Source organism: Harpia harpyja, chromosome 19, assembly GCF_026419915.1.
Source record: "Harpia harpyja isolate bHarHar1 chromosome 19, bHarHar1 primary haplotype, whole genome shotgun sequence".
NCBI classification, from domain to species: domain Eukaryota; kingdom Metazoa; phylum Chordata; class Aves; order Accipitriformes; family Accipitridae; genus Harpia; species Harpia harpyja.
This window is the reverse complement of record NC_068958.1, coordinates 17656826-17673406: the sequence shown is the minus strand read 5'-3', so window position 1 is coordinate 17673406 and position 16581 is coordinate 17656826. Positions and strand designations below refer to the sequence as shown.

The 16581-nt window shown below is 67.4% G+C and overlaps 2 protein-coding genes and 1 non-coding gene across 3 annotated transcripts; all 3 read right to left on the bottom strand.

Annotated features, from left to right (window-relative positions):
- Window positions 1–939: 939 nt before the first annotated feature.
- Window positions 940–11766, bottom strand: ELAPOR1 (endosome-lysosome associated apoptosis and autophagy regulator 1). The gene is made up of 22 exons (XM_052815315.1): window positions 11585–11766; window positions 8738–8858; window positions 7963–8155; window positions 6917–7064; window positions 6741–6821; window positions 6392–6497; window positions 6164–6313; window positions 5808–5896; window positions 5533–5710; window positions 5290–5418; window positions 5115–5205; window positions 4918–5023; window positions 4696–4833; window positions 4350–4604; window positions 3718–3891; window positions 2616–2796; window positions 2380–2476; window positions 2188–2289; window positions 1821–1947; window positions 1556–1734; window positions 1317–1482; window positions 940–1155 (listed from the first exon to the last, which is right to left on the bottom strand). Exons 1-22 carry the CDS (start codon window positions 11690–11692, stop codon window positions 1087–1089), a joined length of 2988 nt encoding a protein of 995 aa, XP_052671275.1. The 5' UTR covers window positions 11693–11766; the 3' UTR covers window positions 940–1086.
- Window positions 11767–13918: 2152 nt separating this feature from the next.
- LOC128154864 (small Cajal body-specific RNA 2) lies at window positions 13919–14217 on the bottom strand. Its single transcript, XR_008239455.1, has one exon. It is a non-coding gene; the product is annotated as a small Cajal body-specific RNA 2 (non-coding RNA).
- Window positions 14218–14865: 648 nt separating this feature from the next.
- Window positions 14866–16492, bottom strand: TMEM167B (transmembrane protein 167B). The gene is made up of 3 exons (XM_052815791.1): window positions 16386–16492; window positions 15651–15782; window positions 14866–15537 (listed from the first exon to the last, which is right to left on the bottom strand). The coding sequence occupies exons 1-3, from the start codon at window positions 16393–16395 to the stop codon at window positions 15455–15457; spliced, it is 225 nt and encodes a 74-aa protein (XP_052671751.1). The 5' UTR covers window positions 16396–16492; the 3' UTR covers window positions 14866–15454.
- Window positions 16493–16581: the final 89 nt, after the last annotated feature.

The window sequence follows — 16581 nt, the reverse complement described above, 5'->3', positions numbered from 1 at the left end:
CCCAATATTCACCTCCGCCCCCAGCACCGGGCACCGGCCCCCACCGGGGGACGCACCCTTGGAAATGCTGGCTTAGGGCGGCCACCCCCCACCACGGGAGCAGCCCCCACCATCGTCCCCAGGCTAGGAGCCAGACCCCACTGTCCGGTCCTTGGGGGGCTCCTGGAGGGGTCCTGGGTGCCCCCTCCACTGTGGGGACCCCGTCCCCCAAGACAGAGGGGAACCAGGGGCTTCGGGACCAAGGCCGCAGGGACCCCCTGGATGACCCGTGTGCCAGGGCGGCAGTGGGAAACGCCGTGCCGGGAGCTTGTGGCAGTGGGCACCCGCTTTGGGCCAGAATTGCCCAAAGAGGTCAATTTGTGCCGGCGGCCAAGTGAGCCCAGGCAGCGAGAGGTGGGTACAGGGCTGGTGCCCAGCTGTGGCATGCCCCGCCTGGCACGGAATGGCACCGCGTGGCATGGCCTGGCATGGAATGGTGTGACATGGCCTGGCCCAGCATGGCATGGCACAGCACGGCATGACATGGCCTGGCCCAGGATGGCACAGCCGCGTTCCACTGGGCACTCGCCTCGGCACCCCGAGCTGCAACAGCAGCACAGGAGTCAGCCGTGCCACGGCCGGAGCTCGCACACGCATGTGCACGTGCCCGTCCCCATCCACAAGCACGCTCCCCCCACCAAGCGTGTGAACACCCCCCACAACGTGCACACCCACACCCACACGCGTGTACGCACACAGCCCACGTGTGCAACCCCACCCCACGCACGAGCAGCCCGCACACGCACCGACACGCCTGTGCGCACGTACAACACGCTCCTCCCCCCCCCATTGTGGCGTGCCCACGGTCACACCCACCTGCACCCCCCCCCACGTGTGCCAGTGTGCCTGGCTGGGGGTCGCGGGGGGACACACAGAGCCGTTGTACAAACCCCACACCTGTATTTGGCATTTTTCAGCGCTTGGTTTGGGGGGGGTCACGGGGGAAGGGGACGTACAAAAGCTGTAACGAAGCTCCGGTTGGAAGCGGGTCCCTAAGGCCACGTTGGGGGGGCGGGGGGTTGGGCGCGGGAGGCCCCCCCTGCCCCGTCACAGCTCCATGGCGGTGCTGCCGGACGATGTCTTCAGCGGGACGGAGTCAAAACCGTCCGGCGTCCTCTGCGGCGAGCCCCGGTGTCAGCGGGCTGAGCCCCCCGCCCCGCCTCCTCCCCCCGTCCCCCCCTGGGGTGGGGAAACTGAGGCACGGAGCAGCCACAAACCACACCACTGCTGTGGCTTCTCCGGTGTCTGCTCTGTGGTTGTGCCCCCCCGCCCCTTACCTTGGACGTGAGGGACTTGATTTTGCCAAAAAGTGACTTCTTGGTGGCAAACACCAGGTCGTCCTCGGCGTCCTCCCCCTCCATGATGGCACAGCTATCTGGCGCCGGCAGCTCGCTCTCCTTGGCTGCTGCGTTCATCACCAGCTTGGAGTATTTATACTCCAGCCTGGGGACAGAGAGCAGTGGCATCAACCCCCCGTGGCTATGACCGTCCCCAAAATCCTGGTGGCACCACTCACTTTTGGTTCTTCTTCCAGAAGTAGGCGGCAAGGGCGGCGAGCAAGACAGCGGCACAAGTGCCGGCAGAGATCCCCACCTTCAGCCAAAAATCCACGCTCCTGCAGCCCCTCACCTTCTGCGCCGGCAAGCTCTGCCCGCCACGGCACAGCCGGGGCTCCCGCCAGACGTAGGTGGTTCTCTGTGGGGGGAGGATACAGGGGGCTCAGCGGGGTGGGTGACCCCAGCCCATCCCCGTGGCATCCCAGCCTGGTGTCATGGTTGTACCTGGATGCCGCCGAGGCAGGCGCCGACGATGGGGCGATAGTGGCCGGCGGAGCAGCGGGGACAACCCTCGCCCGTCACCCAGAGAAAGTGGAAGGTGCAGCCGTCGCAGGTGCCCTCAGGGCATTTGCTGGGGGGCGGGGAGGGGGGGAGGAAGAAAAAGAGGGGGGGCTCGGCCGGTGGTGACAAGCCAGGGTGGGGGACACAGCGAGCAGGGACGGTGGGGTCCCCAAAGCAAAGCACCCAAGGGATGCACCCCATGCCCTGCCAGCCAGGGTGGGCAGGAGATGGGGGGTCACCCTGGGGTGGGGTGAGGATGCTCCCCACCCCTCCCAAAGCCACCCTGGTCCCCAGCACCGTCCCCACCTACCTGGGCACGGCCAGGCTGCCGGTGCCCGGGCGCAGCGGGTCGCAGCGCAGGCGGATGGCGGTGGCCCGGCCGCCGCTGCAGGGCTGCGTCACGTCGTTGGACCTGCCGATGGGGGGCATGGGGGGGCTCAGGAGGGGGAAAAGTGGGGTCCCTGTGTGTGTGTGTGCTCCCCCCCCGGCCACCCACCCTCACCTGTAGAAGAAGACGATGTCGGGCAGGTCAGGGTGGCCGGGGGGGAAGTGCTCGGGGGGTGAGGCGATGCCATCCAGCGTGGAGCCGGTGGTGACGCCTGTGGCGAAAGTGGGGTGTCCCAGTGGCACCGGGGTCCCACAGGAGGGGACGGCGAGGATGAAGGTCAAACCACAGGGGTTTGCTCCAGGTTGGGGGGAGAAGAGGGACACCGGAGCACCCCGAGTGCCGGCTCTCACCCACGACGCGGTCAGCCAGGCTGACGGGCTGCGAGGACACGGCCGTCTTGTAGCCCATGACGTCGGGGGGCACCAGGATGGACTGGCAGACGTAGGACGTCACCACCCGGGCAGGGTCCCCCTCGCCCGCCGGCAGCCGCGCGTCTGTCACGTTGTCGGTGCAGGAGGCCATCTTCCTGCCCTGGCAGCAAGGGAGAGGGGGATGACGCTGGTTGGGGACGGCACACGCGTGTGTGGGGGTGTCTGCAAGTGACGGTGCACGTTTGTGCGTGCACCTGTGTGTGCATGACCACGCGCACGTGTGCGTGTCTTTGCAGGACTGCAGGTGTGCATGGGTGTTTGCATGAGCGTTTGTGCGTGTTTGCATGCCTGTTTGCATGAGCGTGCGATTGCTTGTATGACTGTAGTTGCATGTGAGTTTGCATGACTGTGCATGTGCGCGTGTGTTCGCACAAGTGTGCATGTGTGTTTGCATGAGTGTGCGTATGTGTTTGCATGAGTGTGCGTATGTGTTTGCATGACTGTGCATGTGTGCACGTATGACTGCATGTACACCTGTGTTTGCACAACTGCATGCGTTTGCATGACTGCATGTGCGTGCGTGGCTATGTGCATGTGTTTCCATGACTGCAAGTGTGCATGTGTGTTTGCATGGCTGTGCATGTGTGCACATGTGACTGCATGCACACCTGTGTTTGCACAACTGCATGCATACACTTGTATGTGTTAGCATGACTGCGCATGTTTGCATGACTGCGTGCACATGCGCACGTGCTTCCATATGACTGCATGTACACCTGTGCTCGCACAAATGCATGCATGCATGTGCACGATGATGTGCATGTGTTTGCATGTTTGCATGACTCCCTGTGTTTGCATGACTGCACGTGCGCATGTGTTTGCACCATATATGCATGCCCACGTGCGTGTTTGCACGATACGTGCATGCACACACGTGTTCCTATCACCACGTGCACCCATCCCTGCCTGTTCCCACGGCCCAGATAAGGCACTAACCCCGGCCCCGGGCCAGCAGGCAGGCGGGCAGTGCTGTGGGTGCTGCCTGCACTGCGGGCAGCGCTGCCTGCCGCCCCGGCCTCACCTGGTTGCCGCAGAGGCTGATGTTGAAGTGGTGGAAATACTTGAGGCCCTTGGCGGTGAAGCTGGGGCCGCTGGCAAAGGCCGTGCCGGTGGCCAGCGCCGAGAAGTCGTAGTGCAGGATCCGGCCCGGCAGCGCCAGGGAGAAGCTGCAGTTGTTGTAGCAGAGGGAGCGGAGCTGGGGGGGGGGCAGGAGATGGCAGTCAGGGATGGCCAGGGGCTGGTGTCACCCGGCCGGGTACAGGTAGTATCACCTATTGGGGATGGCTGGGGTCATCCCCTTGGGGACAGCAGAGAGCTGGCATCACCCCTCAGGGACAGCCGGGGGGGGGGGGTGGTGTCACCCACCCGGGGTCAGATACTGTCACCCACCCTGGATGGCCAGGGGGGCTGGTATCACCTCCCTGGGGACAGCTGGGGATTGGCATCACCCGTCCTGACAGTGACACCCACCCAGGATGGCCAGAGGGGCTGGTGTCACCCACCCATGATGGGAGGGGGGGGCTGGTGTCACCACTCTGGGGCCGACAGCATCACCCATTTGGGATGGCCAGGGGGGCTGGCATCACCCGCGGGGACATCACCCCACCACCCCACGGACCCACGCCCCCAGGGGACACAGGGAGGGACAGGCACCTGGTTGCTGCGGGTGCCGGGGCCGCAGGGGTGGCAGGCGGGGGTCCCGTCGGAGGGGTGACCCCGCAGGTAGGTGCCGGGTGGGCAGGGCCGGCAGGTGCCCGAGCCACGGTCCATGGCGTTCCCAGGGGGACACGGGGCGCAGGATCCAGCCGGCTCAGGGGCGCAGCGTCGGCAGAAGGATGCCACCCCTCCCAGCACATTAGTGACATTGACAGAGTACAGCTTGGCCACGTCGCTGGTATACCGCCGGCCCTGGCACCGAGAGCACCTGTCACCATCGCCCACCCGTGCCCCCCAGCACCTGCAGCCCCCCCAGGGGGGTATGTCACCCCCCGTCCCTCACCGCCTCGTGGTAGGGGGTGCGCTGGAAAGCCCAGGTGAAGCTCATGGTGGCATTTTTCTCCACGACGTAGGTGTAGGACTGCTTCCCCTTGGGGCCTGTCCACGTCTCCACTGGCGTGTTGGTGCGGGAGTTGATGCCCTGCGGGGACAGGGGAATGGTGGGACTCCCCCCAAACCCAGTGTGTCCCCCCCAAACTCCCCCCGCTGTGTCCCCCCCACTCACCACCATGAAGTAGAGCTCACAGCTGACGCTGCAGACCGTCTCAAAGACGAAGGTGATCCTGGCCACCTCCTTGCTCTCTGCATCCTCCAGCACTGGGCTCGGAGGGCTGGGGACGGTGTGGGGACACTGCCAGGCTCTAGCGCATGGCAATGTCCCCCCCATCCCTGGGGACACCTTGGTGCTGGTCCCCACCTCACCTGAAGCCAGGGACCACCAGCGTGAGGATCATGAAGTCGTTATCAGAGGCTCCTGCCGCCGTGTAGATGTAGTCCCCAGCCACCTCCCAGCCTGCAAGGACATGGTGATGGCTCAGCAGGGTCCTTGGCTGCCCTTGTGGGAGGGGACAGCGAGGGGACAGCATTCCGGCACTACCTGCCATCCCCTTGTACTCGAAGTTGATGCCGCTGAGGACGGTGGTCTCCATGTTCGGGGGCAACACGTTCCACCACTTGTACTCCAACCCCAGTGCTGGCTCGGTGCCCGCTGGGCAGCTGAGGCAGCCTAGGGACAGGAGGGGACAACCCTGCACCGGGGTGGCACCCACCTCCCCCCCCCTCCCCAGCAGCTCTGGGTGCCCCAGTCACCCCTTGGGGATGATGATGGGGACATCCTTACCGGAGCCGTTGGAGTAGGAGCCATAGGGACAGGGCTGGCAGGCGCTGCCGTTGCTTTTGGCGAAGCCGGGGTTGCAGGGGGGGCACTTGGTTTTCACCCCGGACGGGGGCAGCTTGGCCGCCTGGGGAAGCTCCTCGCTGCAGATTTTTGGCTCTGCCCACTTGAACATCAGCTGGGTCTGCCCAGGTGGAAGCAGAGGGGCTGAGCTGGGGTAGGGGGGGACACACACAGGGACAGCGGATGCTAGCCCCCTGATATCCTCCCCCCGGCCGTACCTCCCCACCGGCGTCGCAGGCAGTGTGGGTGTAGAAGTAATCCTTGTCGGTGCAGGGCGGCCGCGGTTTGCAGGATGCCGAGCCAGGCTCTGCCGACCATGGGGGAGACGGCAGCTGAGCCAGCCCGGCAAGGGGACCTTACTGCTGTCCCCACGGGATGCCCTGCCTGCCCTATGCCACCAGCGGGATGCCCGTGTCTGTCCCCACCCAAGGGCTGGCAGGTCCTCCCTGTCCCTGGCATCACCTCTCCCTTCCCCAGGAGCATCTCCGCAGGGCAGAGGTTGGGGGGACAAGAGAACCTGGCTGCCACCTCAGGGTGAGGGGACAGGGGAGGGGACGCTGCTGCCGCCTCTCACCGGCGTAGGTGGTGGGCTCGCAGGGCTGGCAAGCGGTGGCTCCTTTGCTGGAGAAGGTGTCTGCGGGGCAGAGCTGGCAGGTGGAGGAGCCGGCGGCAGGGGCGTAGGTGCCGGGTTTGCAGGGGAAGCACTCGGAGGTATAAGCCACCCCTGGCAGCGGGAAGGTGCTCAGGGTGAGGGAGCCTTTGGGAGGGGGCGGTGGGACCCCCCCACCCTGCACCCACCTACCTGTGATGCCGATGTTCCTCACCAGCACCGGCTTGGGGACCTTGGACCACACGGAGAAAGCTGTGGTCCGCCAGTACAGCACGTTGTTGCCGCGGCTCAGCTCCACCTGGAAAAGGGGTGGGGGGTGCTGGGGGGGGGGGTCGGGGGGAGCAGGGTCGGGTGGTCCCACTGCTGGGGAGGGGGTTGGCACCCATGGGTGGGGGGTTGAGGCACTAACTCATCTGCCATCACCCACCACCCGCTCTGCATCCTTACGGAGCATCCTCTCCCCCAGGGGGACACACAAGGGACCCTGGGGACTGTGCCAAGGGACACCCCCCCCAAGTCACCTCCTGCCCCCCGTACTCACACTGTGAAACTCCCAGCCCTTCTCCGTCGTCCGCATCCAGCGCGACTCCTCCACCGTGGGCTGGCACTGGTCGTTCTGCACCTGCAGAGGTGGTGTGAGGATGAGGACCCTCCCCATGTCCCCAGGGACCCCCACCCTCCAGCCTGGCTTGCACCCCTCCGGGCCCCAGCACCTACAAAGAACTCAAAGACGATGCTGCTGTCGGGGTAGATGTACTCGAAGGAGACAGTGCCTGACTGCTTGAGGTTGACGGCGTACATGAGGGTGGCCGTGCACTCATCCGTGTTGGAGGCCACGTAGTCCCCCAGTGGCACCCACGTCGACCTGAGGCGGGTGGCACAGACCATGGGCTCTGTCACCAGTCCGAACCCCGCGACAGCCAGGATGGGGACAGCGGGGACGGCTGTGACAGTCCCCAGGCAGGTGGAGCAGGGAAGAGGAGTTGGACACAGGGGCCTGGGGACAGCACGGGGAACCCCCAGGACCGAGGATGGAGAGCTGGGGCGCTTGGGACAGCCCGGGGGACATGTGACTGTGTGGTGGCCGGGACCCTTATCCCTGGGGGACCTTTACCCCCCAGCCCATCCCCACTGTGCCGGCAAGAGGTGGGTGGGCTGCAGGGAGGAGGAGAGTGGGATCCTGCCGCGTCGGAGCCGCACCGGGGACGGCGGCTGAATAATTAAAGCACTGCTGGAAGTAGGTTACATTTGCAAGTTGCATAAATGCTGCAGCGCGGGGCAGCTCGGTGGCTGCCAGTGCAACCGGCTGGCGGGAGGGCTCGGTGGCTGCTGGCACTGATCAAAAGGTCATGGTGGAAAATAAAGGTGCTGGCTTGTGGTGCAAAGGTGTGGGGACCCCCATGGGTGCTCCCTCTCTGAGGAGGGCTGGTGTGGTTGTCCCACGGGGTTGGGGTCCTGTCAGCATGGGTGGGGGTGATGCTGCCGGGGTGTCCCCTTGTTGTGGCTGCGGTGTCCCCTGCAGCGCCCTGCCGGCATTGCCTCCCAGGGAAGGGTGACAGAGGGAGCGTAGGGGATGCGTGTCAGGGAAATGGGGTGCTATTGATGCACAGAGGTGTCACACCACCCATCCTGCTCACTGCTGCCCATCCCTGCCATGCGAGGGTGGCCATGTCCCAAGCATCCTCCTGGGGAGGAGCAGACAGGCTCCAGCTGTCCGCCCATTAACGCAGAAGAGCCGTGCCGGTGGCAGAGCCATGACTCACGCGGTGCAGTTCTCCACCGCGTCGCCGAAGCCATCGTCAACCTCCAGGTTGGTGGCAACGTTGGCGAAGCCGTGGGGCACCTCGTCCCACTCATCGAAGCGGATGCCGGTGCCCAGCGAGTAGGTGCCCTCCGCGCAGGGCTTGCACGCTTGCGCCTTCATGTCCAGGAACTCGCCCGCCTTGCAAGAGAAAGCTGCCCGCGTGCAACAAGGGGGGGGTCAAGGTGGTCGCTCCCCCCAGTGCTGCTTTGGCCTCATCACCCTCAGCTCCGCTTTTTGGAGTGCTTCCCACTAGTGGCAATGCCCAGCTGGCTCTGGAATGCCCCAACCCGAGCATCCCTGTGCAACCCCTGGTCCCCCATCCCGAGCATCCCTGCGTGGCCCCACAGCAGCAAGGCAAACCCCCTCGATTTATGATTTTTGGCAACTCCGCGGCACTTCCCTGCCTGACCACCAGCGAGCACCAGGCAGGATGCGACCCCCTGCCCAAAGCACGCTGCAGAGCCACGGCACCCCCCGAGGCTTGGGGAGGGGGGTTTCATCCCCCTCATCGCATCCCAGCCTTCCCCGTGACAAGCTGACAGAGCTAACGAGAGCTTATTGCTGCCGCGCAGACAGGTCCCGTCGCCGCCTTTGAAGGCACCGCGCTGCGACGGAGCTGATGAAAAGCTGCGCTTCGTCTCACCGCTCCTCTCCCCCCCCCCCCGCCCTCATTTCCCACCCCTGCCCTTCCCACGCCCCAGGACCCCCCCCCCCATCCGCCCCCCCAACCTTACAGCACTCGGTGCCCTTGATGGGGTCCGGCAGGCCAGTGCAAAGTCCCGGCGTGTGTGGCACAGCCACCCTCCACCGCGAGCCCGTGCTGTCACACGCCGTGTACTCGTAGTGGTACTCGGACTGGAAGAGAAAACACACAGGGAGAGCTGTGGCCCCGAGACCCCCACTGTGCTCCCCCCACTCCCGAGGAGCTGCCTCGTCCCCAGCACGTTCGCAGCCACCTCTTGCATTGATATTTTTGTTTTAAGCTGTTGCAATGTCCCGCGGTGCCCAGTCCCCCAGCTTGGCCAGCTTAGCCAGGCTGCTCGGCCCCAGCCTGGGGACAGGCCTGTGCAGCGGGAGAGGATGCTGGGGGTGGGGGGTGCTCAGGGTGGGGGGATGCTGGGGGTGGGGGGTGCTCAGGGTGGGGGGATGCTGGGGGTGGGGGTTGCTGGGGGAAGGGGGATGCTCAGGTTTGGGGGGGATGCTTGGACCAGGGGGATGCCGGGGTCCCAGGGGATGCCTGGCTGGGGGGATGCTGAGGGTGGGGCTTCAGGTAGGATGACTCCCCCCCCCCCGGACATCCCCCCCTGGGCTGCCAAACCCCAGGGAGGGCTGTGGGGTCACCCAGGCCACGCTCACGTGCCGAGGGCCTCCCCGGCCACCCCCATGGGACAAGACAGCCTCGGTGCAGCGTAGGCACCCGGCACTGCCACCCCCTCCCCGGGGGGGAGCTGAAACCCCGGCATCCCCCCGAACGCTGGTGAGCAGATGGCACCGTCGCCGGCACGGCACCGTTTGCCTTGGCGTGGCCCGAGCGCGGTGGCACACGTTGCTCGTTAAACCGGCTCCTCGGCACAACCCGGATGCACCGTCCTCCGGGGAGCCGCCAGCCCCGGGACACCCACCCGGCTGCGGGCACCCCGCGGCAGTGCCGCTGGCTGGATGCCGGAGCAGGGAGCAGCTGAGAGGAAAGGAGAAGGGCTGGGGAGAGCGGGGCACCGTGACCCCCCCCCTCACCGTGCCGCCAGCTGCCTCCAAGCCAAGACTGGCTCAAGGCCGGCGAGGAGGCGATGCCGGGGGCAGGCGAAGCCCAGCCGGCGCGGTTAATCTCCCGGGCAGAGTGAAGGCCGGGTCCGGCTGCTGCGCAGTTGATGGCAGCGCAGTGGGGTACTGGGTGTGTGTGGGGGGGGTGGGCGAGGGAGCAATGCCACAGCCCCCCCCCCCCCCCCGCAGCATCGCTGGGGTTCAGAGCCGGGCGCCGTGGCTTCGTGCTCCCGGCAGACACCGGAGCGTGGCAGGTTGGCAAGAAAACAACGCTTTCATGTTTCCTGTCAGCTGGAAACAGCAGCGATGGGGGGGGGGGAAAGGGGGTCGGAGAGGCGTGAAGGCTTCGCCTGCAGAACCCCCTGCCCGCATACAGGCAGCACCGAGCCCCCCACGGCCCTGGGATGGGGACGCAGAGGTGGGTGCCCACCACCACGGCCAGGATGGGGGTACCCATGGGGTCACCCTGGCTGTCAGCAGCCCTGAGCCCCAACATAGCTCGTGCTCCCGAGGGATTCCCTTGAGAAAAAGATGTTTTTTCCCTCTTCCCAAACTTTTCTCGCCCCTGGCATGGAGCTGAGAGGCTGGGACAAGCAATATTAATCACTCCCCTTCATAAAGGCTGCAAATTTAAAAAAAAATCTAAATAAATCGACCTAATTCAGCCCTGGGGCAGCTCTGCAGCAGGAGGGGGGACCCTGGGCTGCCACTGCCACCCTGCTCTGGTCAGGAAAGGGAGAAGGTCTGTCCCCAATGGGTGGGACAGGGATGGGGACAGGGGACATAACCTCCATGGGAGCGATCCTTCCTGGGGACGGGCGCCAGCCGGTCTATTGTTTCCAGCTCCGGGCCGTGGAACACACACAAAAAAATTGGATCACGGCACAAAAAAAATTACTGGCCCAGATGAAAAGCAGCCGCAGGTCAGGGAGAGCCAGGGGGGGCCGGGCGAGGACCTCACGGAGGGTAAGCACAGACCCCCAGGGAGGGAAATTTGGAAGCTGGCGGGGGGGTCAGCCCAGCACCGCTGTCCCCGAGGCGGCCGGGTCCCGGTGAGTGGCAGAGCTCCCCAGTTTCTCCTCGCAGGACACTTTGTCCCCACTTGGTCACTGGGCCACTGTGTGCCAGGGTGGGAACAGCACATGGCTGATGGGGACCTGTGTCATCCTGTCCCCCCCGTTTTCCCGTTGTCACCACCCCCAGCAGTGCTCGTGCCCGGGGAAGGTTTGGGGACATCCCAATGTCTCCCCGGGAGCGGCAGCCGACCGGGACACAGGGACCAGCCTGGGGACACAAATGTGGGGCTGGAGTGGCCCCCAGGATGACCCCGGTGTCCCCGAGGAGACCCCCCAGCAGCAAAGCCACCTCCCCCATCCCCCTTTATCCACCCTGATACTCCTCCATCCCTATAGGGGACCCCGCGTAGCCCCCCCCCGGCCCCATTACAGGCAGCACAGCCCAGTCCATATGTTCCCTGTAGGTGACGGACCCCATGGGACCCCTCCTCCAGGTAAGACTTGAAGCCCCTGGGGACTGGCCGGTCCCCTGGGGGCCCGGGGGGGGGGGGCAAAGCCCCCCCCCCGGGCCCCCAGGGGACCGGCCAGTCCCCCCACGCTATAGGGAGCCCCCCCGCAGGGACCAGCCCCATCCCCGGTGCCACGGGGACCCCCCCCACCCCCTGTCCCCGTCCTCCCCATCCCATAGGGACCAGCCCCGGCTCCGCATCCCCCGTGCTACGGGGATCGGTTTCATCTCCCGGGGGCGAGGGGGGGGTTACCTGTTCTCCCCCCCCCCACCCCCGCATCTCCCGGTGCCGGTACCTCCTTGCAGACGTGCAGCCGCTCCCCGGTGCGGTCCGGTAGCACGGCGGTCGCCAGGCACAGGGCCAGTAGCGGCACCCACCGGGCCCCGGTACCGGTACCGGCCATGGCGCAGCGGCGGAGGCAGCGATCGGCCCCGCGCGGGCACCGGCCCCGCGGCCCCGCCCCCCGCCAACGGCCCGGCCCCGCACGCGCACCTGCCGCCACCTGCCCCCGCCCCCGGCACCGGGCATCATCCCCCGGGAACGGCACCGGGAACGGCACCGGGCACCAACCCCCGGGAACGGAACCGGGAACTGCACCGGGCATCAACTCCCGGGAACGGAACCGGGCATCAACCCCCGGGAACGGCACCGGGCATCATCGCCGGGAACGGGCCCGGGCACCCCCACCCCGTGCACCCACACCGGGAGCGAGCAGAGGCACCGTGACCCCCCCCCGCCGCGGCATCACGCCCTCCCCCGGTAACGGCCCCTCCTCCCGCCCCCCTTTCCCCCTCCCGCCGCGGCCAGCCCCGGGGGGGGGGCACCGGGACACGGCGGCGGGGGAGGCACGGCTCCCCCTGCGCCCTGGAGCCACCTCCACGCCAGGCCCACGCAGTGCACCCGCACCCACGGGTGAATGTGTGTCTGTGTGCCCCCCCAGCACAGCGCCAGCCCTGAGCCCCTATCCCCGCACAGCTCCCTCCTGACCGCCCCCCCGGCCGCGGAGCTGGGTCGGCGCCGGTAAGGAGTCGGTGCACCGGGGAGTGACATGGTGGGGGGACGCAGACACGGCTGTGTCTCCTGGGCATGGGGGACACAGGGGACATGGGGTGACAGGGGAACATGGGGGACACAGGAGATCCAGGGGACACAGGGGATATGGGGGGACAGGGCGATGGGGACACGGGGGACATGGGGTCACGACTCTGTCCACGGTGGCACAGGGATGCTGGTGTGTACTGTGGGGATGGGGGACACTGGGGACACAGCTCCATCTGTGATGGCACAGGGACACCAGCATGTACCATGGGGAGGGGGGACATGGCCATGGGGTGGGGACACGCCTGTCCCCATGGCAGAACAGGGACACGGCTGTGTACCACAGGGACACAGCTGGGGACACGGTGGTGCGGGGAGGTGTCTGTGCCCCACCGTGTCCCCAGTGTCACCCTGGCAGACGGAGACCCCACAGGGCTCCACTGAGCTGGTGTCCCCCCTCCTGGAGTGTCCCCAAAGCACGGCCACCAACAGCCGCCACTCCCGCCAAAACGGCAGCTTCTTCTCCCGGTACCACCGGCACCATGGCTGTCCCATTGGCTGTCCCCTTGCCTGTCCCCTCGTCACCACTGCTGTCACCACCATGGCCGTCCCCTTGTCACCACAAGCTGCCAATAAAGCACCAAGGAGCATAGCCGGGGTGTCACCGATGGGTGTCCTGGGGGACAACGACATGGAGCTAAGTCTCTGCCAGGCCTAGGCACCCCATAGGGTGCTCGCACACCTTGCACGGGGCTTGTACGCTCGTGTGGCCCTGTGTGACACTCACAGGTGGGGCCTACATGGCTGGCGCGGCCCCGTGCGAATCTCGGGCACGTTGCACGGAGCTTGCAGAGCCTTGTGCAAAGCCCTTGCACGCTGCAGTGCTGGTGTGGCCCTGTGCAGAGCTCACGCACGTGGCACAGAGCTTACGCACGTGGCACAGAGCTTCCAGGGCTTCACGCACAGGTGCTGTATGCCACAGGGCTCACATGGCTCCACATGCAGCTCACACTCGTTGTGTGGAGCTGGCATGGCCTTGTGCACAGCTCGCAAGCACTGCAGGGCTGGGAGAGCCCCGTGCACAGCTCACATGCGTTGCACGGTGCTCACAGAGCCCTGTGCAAAGCCCTTGCATGCCACAAGGCTTGCGCAGCCCCGTGCGAAGCTCACAGAGCCCGGCACGCAGACCTTGCACACCACAGGGCTTGCACAGCCCTGTGCGAAGCTCGCAGCGCCTGGCACGCAACCTTTGCACACTGCAGAGCTGGGGGAGCCCCGTGCACAGCTCACACGCATTGCACAGAGCTTGCAGCGCCTTGTGCAAAGCCCTTGCACGCCGCAGGGCTTGCACGGCCCCGTGCAAATCTTGCACATGTCGCGCTGAGTTCACAGGGCCGGAGGAGCCCCGTGCACGGCTCACACGTGTTGTACGGCACTGGCAGAACCCTTGCATGCCGCAGGGCCCGGCGCAGAGCTCCCACGCGTTGCACGGCGCTCGCAGGGCCGGGACACGGGCCGGGACCGTACGGGCCGGGACACACGGGCCCGGCGGCCCCGCTCCCACGCGTGGCGCGGCGGTCTGGGCCCGGCGGCGGGTCAGAATCGCAGGGCGCTCAGCGGCCGCGGCCTCGCCTATCTGATCGACTCATCCCGCCCGCCGCTGGCCGCCGCACAGCGCCCGTGGGCTTCGCGGCGCCGTTCTTCTCACCTCGGCCCGGCCCGGCCCGGCCGATCGAATAAGATCAACGTGTAGGGGAAGGGGGGGAAGGGGGAGTCTGGCGCGCGCCTCGCACACCCGCCTCGCACGCCGACAAGCACACGAGCCTTGCACGCGCCTTGCACACGCACAGACACACGCGCAGACACACCGACACGCGCGCTCGCACTCGCCCGCGCGGCCGCCTCACCCCGCCCGCGCCGCCATTTTATGCCGCGGCCCCGCGGGGCACGACGGGAAGAGGCGGTGCGGGCCCCGCCCCGCCCCAGCGCGCCCCCTGGCGGCGGGAGGACCCGCCCCGCTCACCCACACCCCCACTCCCCCCCCCACGCGTGTGCACGGGGCACGCGCACCCCCCCGCACACTTGTGCCCCGGGAGAGCGGGGGTGGGGGGGGGGGTGTGTGTGTACACGCACACCGCGGCCCTGCGTGCTCGTGCTGCCCACGCGTGTGCGCACAGCCTCGCTTTGCACGCTCACCCCCACCCCAGGGCACACACAGACACAGGCGTGTGAGTGTGCCCGGCCTCACACGTGTGTGCACACAGCGCACCTCGGCCTTACGCCATCCCCCCAAAACCAGACACGTGTGCGTGGCCTCGCACACCCCTCCCCTGCAGAGGCAGGCAGTGTGCATGCCTTGCACACTCATCCCCCCGGGGCGTGCATGCCCCCCCCAATCCCTCCCTCAGTGGCTGAATCCCTCCTGGCCCCGTGGGGCAGCAGGACCCGGCCCATGAGCCCCCTCCCCCTGCGGGACCCCCCACCCCATGGAAGCCAGCCCGACAGAAGCCCCTTGCCCCCCAGGAAGGGAGCCAAGGCTGCCCACAAGGGAACCCCCACTTTATTTGCACGTCATGGTCCAGCGTTTACAAACCGGGGGGGGGGGGGAGGTTACACACCTCGCAGCTACAGGGGGGACACCCCCACGGAGGAACCCCATGCGCTCCCCTCCAGGGGAGCGGGGAAATCCCACTGGTGAGGTGAGGAGGGGCCCTGCCTGCCCCCCTCAGCCCCCCAGTCTCTGCAGTAGGGGGGGCCGCACCATCCCCCGTGAGCCGTGGGGGGCCACAGTCCTGCCAGGACACAGCGCTCGGCGTTGGGAGAAGGTGCTCACAGAGCACGGCCGGATTTTCTCTCTCACCGAGGGGCTGGCACTCCGAGCCCCTCGCCTGCCCGGGAACTCCCCTTCCAACAGCTTAAAGGCGGCTCGGTGGCACCCACCGGCTCGGTGGCACCCGTCGCTGCTCAGCCCCGCCAAGGGGTACGAGGCGGGTTTAAGCAGGGTGCCGGGCCATGGCGTCTCCCCAGAGTCACCGCAGGCAGGGTCCAGGCTGGCGACGGGGCGGCTGGGGTCGGTACCGGGGTCTCTGGTCGTCGTCGTCGCCGCTCCCGGCGGGTCCCCGCGGGGTCACTTCACCACCAGGACATAGAAAGCCATGAGGACGCAGGAGACGGCCACGGCCACGTGCAGGCGGGTGCCGATGACGGCAGCTGCGGGGTCGGGGCGGAAGGGGGGTGGGTGAGCTGGGGTAGGCACGGAGGCTGCCCCGGGCTGGGGCGAGACCCCCGTGTCCCCATCCTGGACCCCAGCGGTCCCGTCTCACCCTTGTAGAAGACGCCCCAGACACCGCGCTTCTCGGAGAGCAGCCAGGCCTTGAGCCGCGGCACCTTCCGCAGGTAGGCGCAGGTGCAGACCAGGAGCAGCCCGAACACCAGCAGCCCGTCCAGCGAGTACACTGCGGGGGAGTCTCAGCGGGGCCGGGCCGCCGGCACCCTGGTGCACCCTTGCCTCCTAGCTTCAGCCCCACAAAGGACCCCAGCCTCCCGGCTACCCCCCACGTCCGAGGGGGGCCCTGACCTCCCAGCTCCCCCTGCTCAGGGACCCAGACCTCTGAGCACCCTCCCCCAAAGGCACCCAGACCTCCAAGCACCCCCTCAAAGGCACTCAGACCTTCCAGCCCCCCCCAAAGGGACACAGGCCCCCCCCACCCCCAAAGGCACCCAGACCTCCCAGCACCCCCTCCAGGGCACCCAGACCCCCCCACCCCACCCCCAAAGGCACCCAAACCTTCCAGCCCCCCCCCAAAGGGACCCAGACCTCCCCAGCCCGCCCTTAAAGGCACCCAGACCTCCCAGTCCCCCCCAAAGGCACCCAGACCTCCCAGTCCCCCCACAAAGGCACCCAGACCTCCCCAGCGTCCCCCCCAAAGGCACCCAGACCTCCCAGCTCGCCCCGTCCCAGCGACCCGGCGCCCCAGTGACCGGTCACCCCCTCCTCGCCCCGGGGGACCCTGAGGTGCCCAAGCAGCCGTGCCCCCCCCCGCCGTGCCGCCCCTCACCGTTGGTCATGGCGGCGGCGGCGGGGACCCCCCCCCGAGCTCCCCGGTCCGGCGGCGCTGCGCATGCGCGGGGCCCCTTCCCCCCCCCCCCCTCCGCGGCCAACGCGACACCGGAATCCGCAGGCGCGGCCAGTCGCGCGCCGATGGGGCCAGGCGCGGCCAGCCGACGGCCGAACCGCCAGGCGGGGAAATCGAG

Coding starts and splice junctions, on each gene's coding strand:
- ELAPOR1 (XM_052815315.1), bottom strand. CDS start 11,692: ATGGCCGGTACCGGTACCGGGGCCCGGTGGGTGCCGCTACTGGCCCTG. Junction 7,065..7,962: donor GCGGTGGAGAACTGCACCGC/GTGAGTCATGGC, acceptor CACCCGCCTCAG/GTCGACGTGGGTGCCACTGG. Junction 1,948..2,187: donor GGCAGCCTGGCCGTGCCCAG/GTAGGTGGGGAC, acceptor CCCGCCCCCCAG/CAAATGCCCTGAGGGCACCT.
- TMEM167B (XM_052815791.1), bottom strand. Junction 15,538..15,650: donor CTGGGGCGTCTTCTACAAGG/GTGAGACGGGAC, acceptor CCGACCCCGCAG/CTGCCGTCATCGGCACCCGC.